Source organism: Oncorhynchus keta, chromosome 21, assembly GCF_023373465.1.
Source record: "Oncorhynchus keta strain PuntledgeMale-10-30-2019 chromosome 21, Oket_V2, whole genome shotgun sequence".
Classification (NCBI taxonomy): domain Eukaryota; kingdom Metazoa; phylum Chordata; class Actinopteri; order Salmoniformes; family Salmonidae; genus Oncorhynchus; species Oncorhynchus keta.
The window spans coordinates 38220240-38222421 of NC_068441.1; the positions used below are offsets into that span (position 1 = coordinate 38220240).

A 2182-nucleotide genomic window follows, 5' to 3' on the forward strand; every position below is an offset into this window, starting at 1 on the left:
TACATTACGCAACAAAGGTAATAGAAATAACACAAATACAATAAAAAAAGACTTATATAAGACTTAAATGTAATGTAATGTAACTTATATCACTTTATAGACCTATTGATGATATTATTCTGCTATTCTTGCAATACGATTTTTATCAAATTCGTGGCAGCACAGAGGCACGTCCTCAAAAGTGTATGTCATGACCTGCTGCTCTTGACTTAAATTCCTCCTTTGAAATGTTGACACACTGTGCTGTGTGTGTGCGCTTCAGAGCGCGTGTGGTTTTTTGCGTAAAACCAGCCTGTAGCAAAGCGCAGCGCGGATTGGTGGGCTCTGCTCGAGCAGACTTGCAGACCACCTTGGGATACACGAGCTATGTGCAAGTCTCCTGCAATGACCTCTTTTACCAGTGATGAAAGAAGACTTTGGGCGTGTTTAGGGTCGTGTTGAGCTCCTCATCACACCTGTTTCTACATCCCATGAAGAAGAGCTTGAACGTGTTGCTGTGCAGAAATACATTAAAATGGTCCAAAAGTGGATGCAGACACTTGTTTTACTGTTCTTTTGTCAAGGTAAATCAGACTTTTTCATATTACTATCCTGTAGTACGTCCATTCCCTTCAGAGTAGGATAGTTTTAAAGTCGTCGATGGATTTCAACGATATTGCCAGAATACTTGCTCTCTCACAGACCTAGTTCATAAAAAGTGTTGCTATAAAGGCCAGGCCTGCTCAACATCATTTTATATTGTATTTTAATTTCATTTTGAATGGTAACGTATTTGTTGGCCTAATCAATTCTGTGTTTTAGGTTTGTCTAGAGTGTATTTTTTAAATGAAATATATTGTTTAGGCTATAGCCTAAACATAATATGTGTCACGTTTCAGTAATTGAATTTTGAATTAGCCTAATAAGACATCTTCAGTAATAAATTATTAATTTATTCATTAGTTGAATCTCTCATTTCTTTTTAATCACAAACGTTATCAGAAACTCTCCAACTGAGTTCTCTGACAGAGAAAACGGATGGAGAGAGGGTGGAGATCACTTGTGCACCAGTCTCTAAGACTAAGAGCAACATGGTGATTTGGTTTAGAGTGCAAGACAACGCTGGAATGGAGTTTATTGCATCGTTTAGTACCAAGGACGGTATGAAGAAAACAGACTTTAACAATGAGGTCTTCAGCGAGGAGCAGATAAAGAAAAACATCTTGATACTGAAGGCTTTCAAAAAGGCTCGAGATAGTGGCGTCTACAGCTGTGCATCAATCAATGGTAACGCGCTTGTGTTTGGTGAAGTAACTCGACTTGCTGGGCCAGGTGAGTAGGCTAGCTAGGCTACATTACATAAATACATTCTATCAGAATAATACAATTATAGAAATCAATTTTTTTATTTAATCAGATGTTCTATAAAGCCTATTAACAGTCTGAAAGTTATCCATGCTAACACACCTCACTTTTTAGCCCCCATGACAACAACAACCACGACGACTACACCAATGACCACAACCGTAGAGCTAACCAGCTCTACAACTGCCAAGTCGTGCAAAGGTAGAATATTTATTGACATCATCATCATTACATGTATTCTTATCATAATATAAATGTCCTCATATTTTTTATTGAGTTGATGTGGATAATCATAGTAGAATATTTCATTATCCAATGGTGTTTATCGTTGTTACACATTTATCCCAAATGTTTTCTGTGTTTGACTTGTGTTTTTGCAGTGGGAAAGGTGGACCCTACTGCATCCTGTGATTTGATTGTTTGGGCCCCATTGACTGCTGGCTGTGGCCTCCTCTTCCTCCTCCTCATCATCACTGTATGCCACTGCAACCGTGAGTCCTGCATTCACTCACCAATATAGCCCCATGTACCCATTCACTCACCAATATAGCCCCATGTACCCATTCACTCACCAATATACCCCATGTACCCATTCACTCACCAATATACCCCATGTACCCATTCACTCACCAATATAGCCCCATGTACCCATTCACTCACCAATATACCCCATGTACCCATTCACTCACCAATATAGCCCCATGTACCCATTCACTCACCAATATAGCCCATGTACCCATTCACTCACCAATATAGCCCCATGTACCCATTCACTCACCAATATAGCCCATGTACCCATTCACTCACCAATATAGCCCCATGTACCCATTCACTCACC

At 39.6% G+C, this 2182-nt stretch overlaps 1 protein-coding gene across 1 annotated transcript in view; it reads left to right on the forward strand.

The window, feature by feature from the left end:
* Positions 1 to 284: 284 nt before the first annotated feature.
* cd8a (CD8a molecule) overlaps positions 285 to 2182 on the forward strand; it is a 3145-nt gene continuing 1247 nt past the window's right edge. The window contains exons 1-4 of the mRNA XM_035796043.2: positions 285 to 563; positions 982 to 1311; positions 1459 to 1545; positions 1725 to 1835. Of these exons, the coding sequence (XP_035651936.1) occupies positions 515 to 563; positions 982 to 1311; positions 1459 to 1545; positions 1725 to 1835 (577 nt within the window). The 5' untranslated portion in view covers positions 285 to 514. The remainder of the gene's footprint in view (positions 564 to 981; positions 1312 to 1458; positions 1546 to 1724; positions 1836 to 2182) is intronic.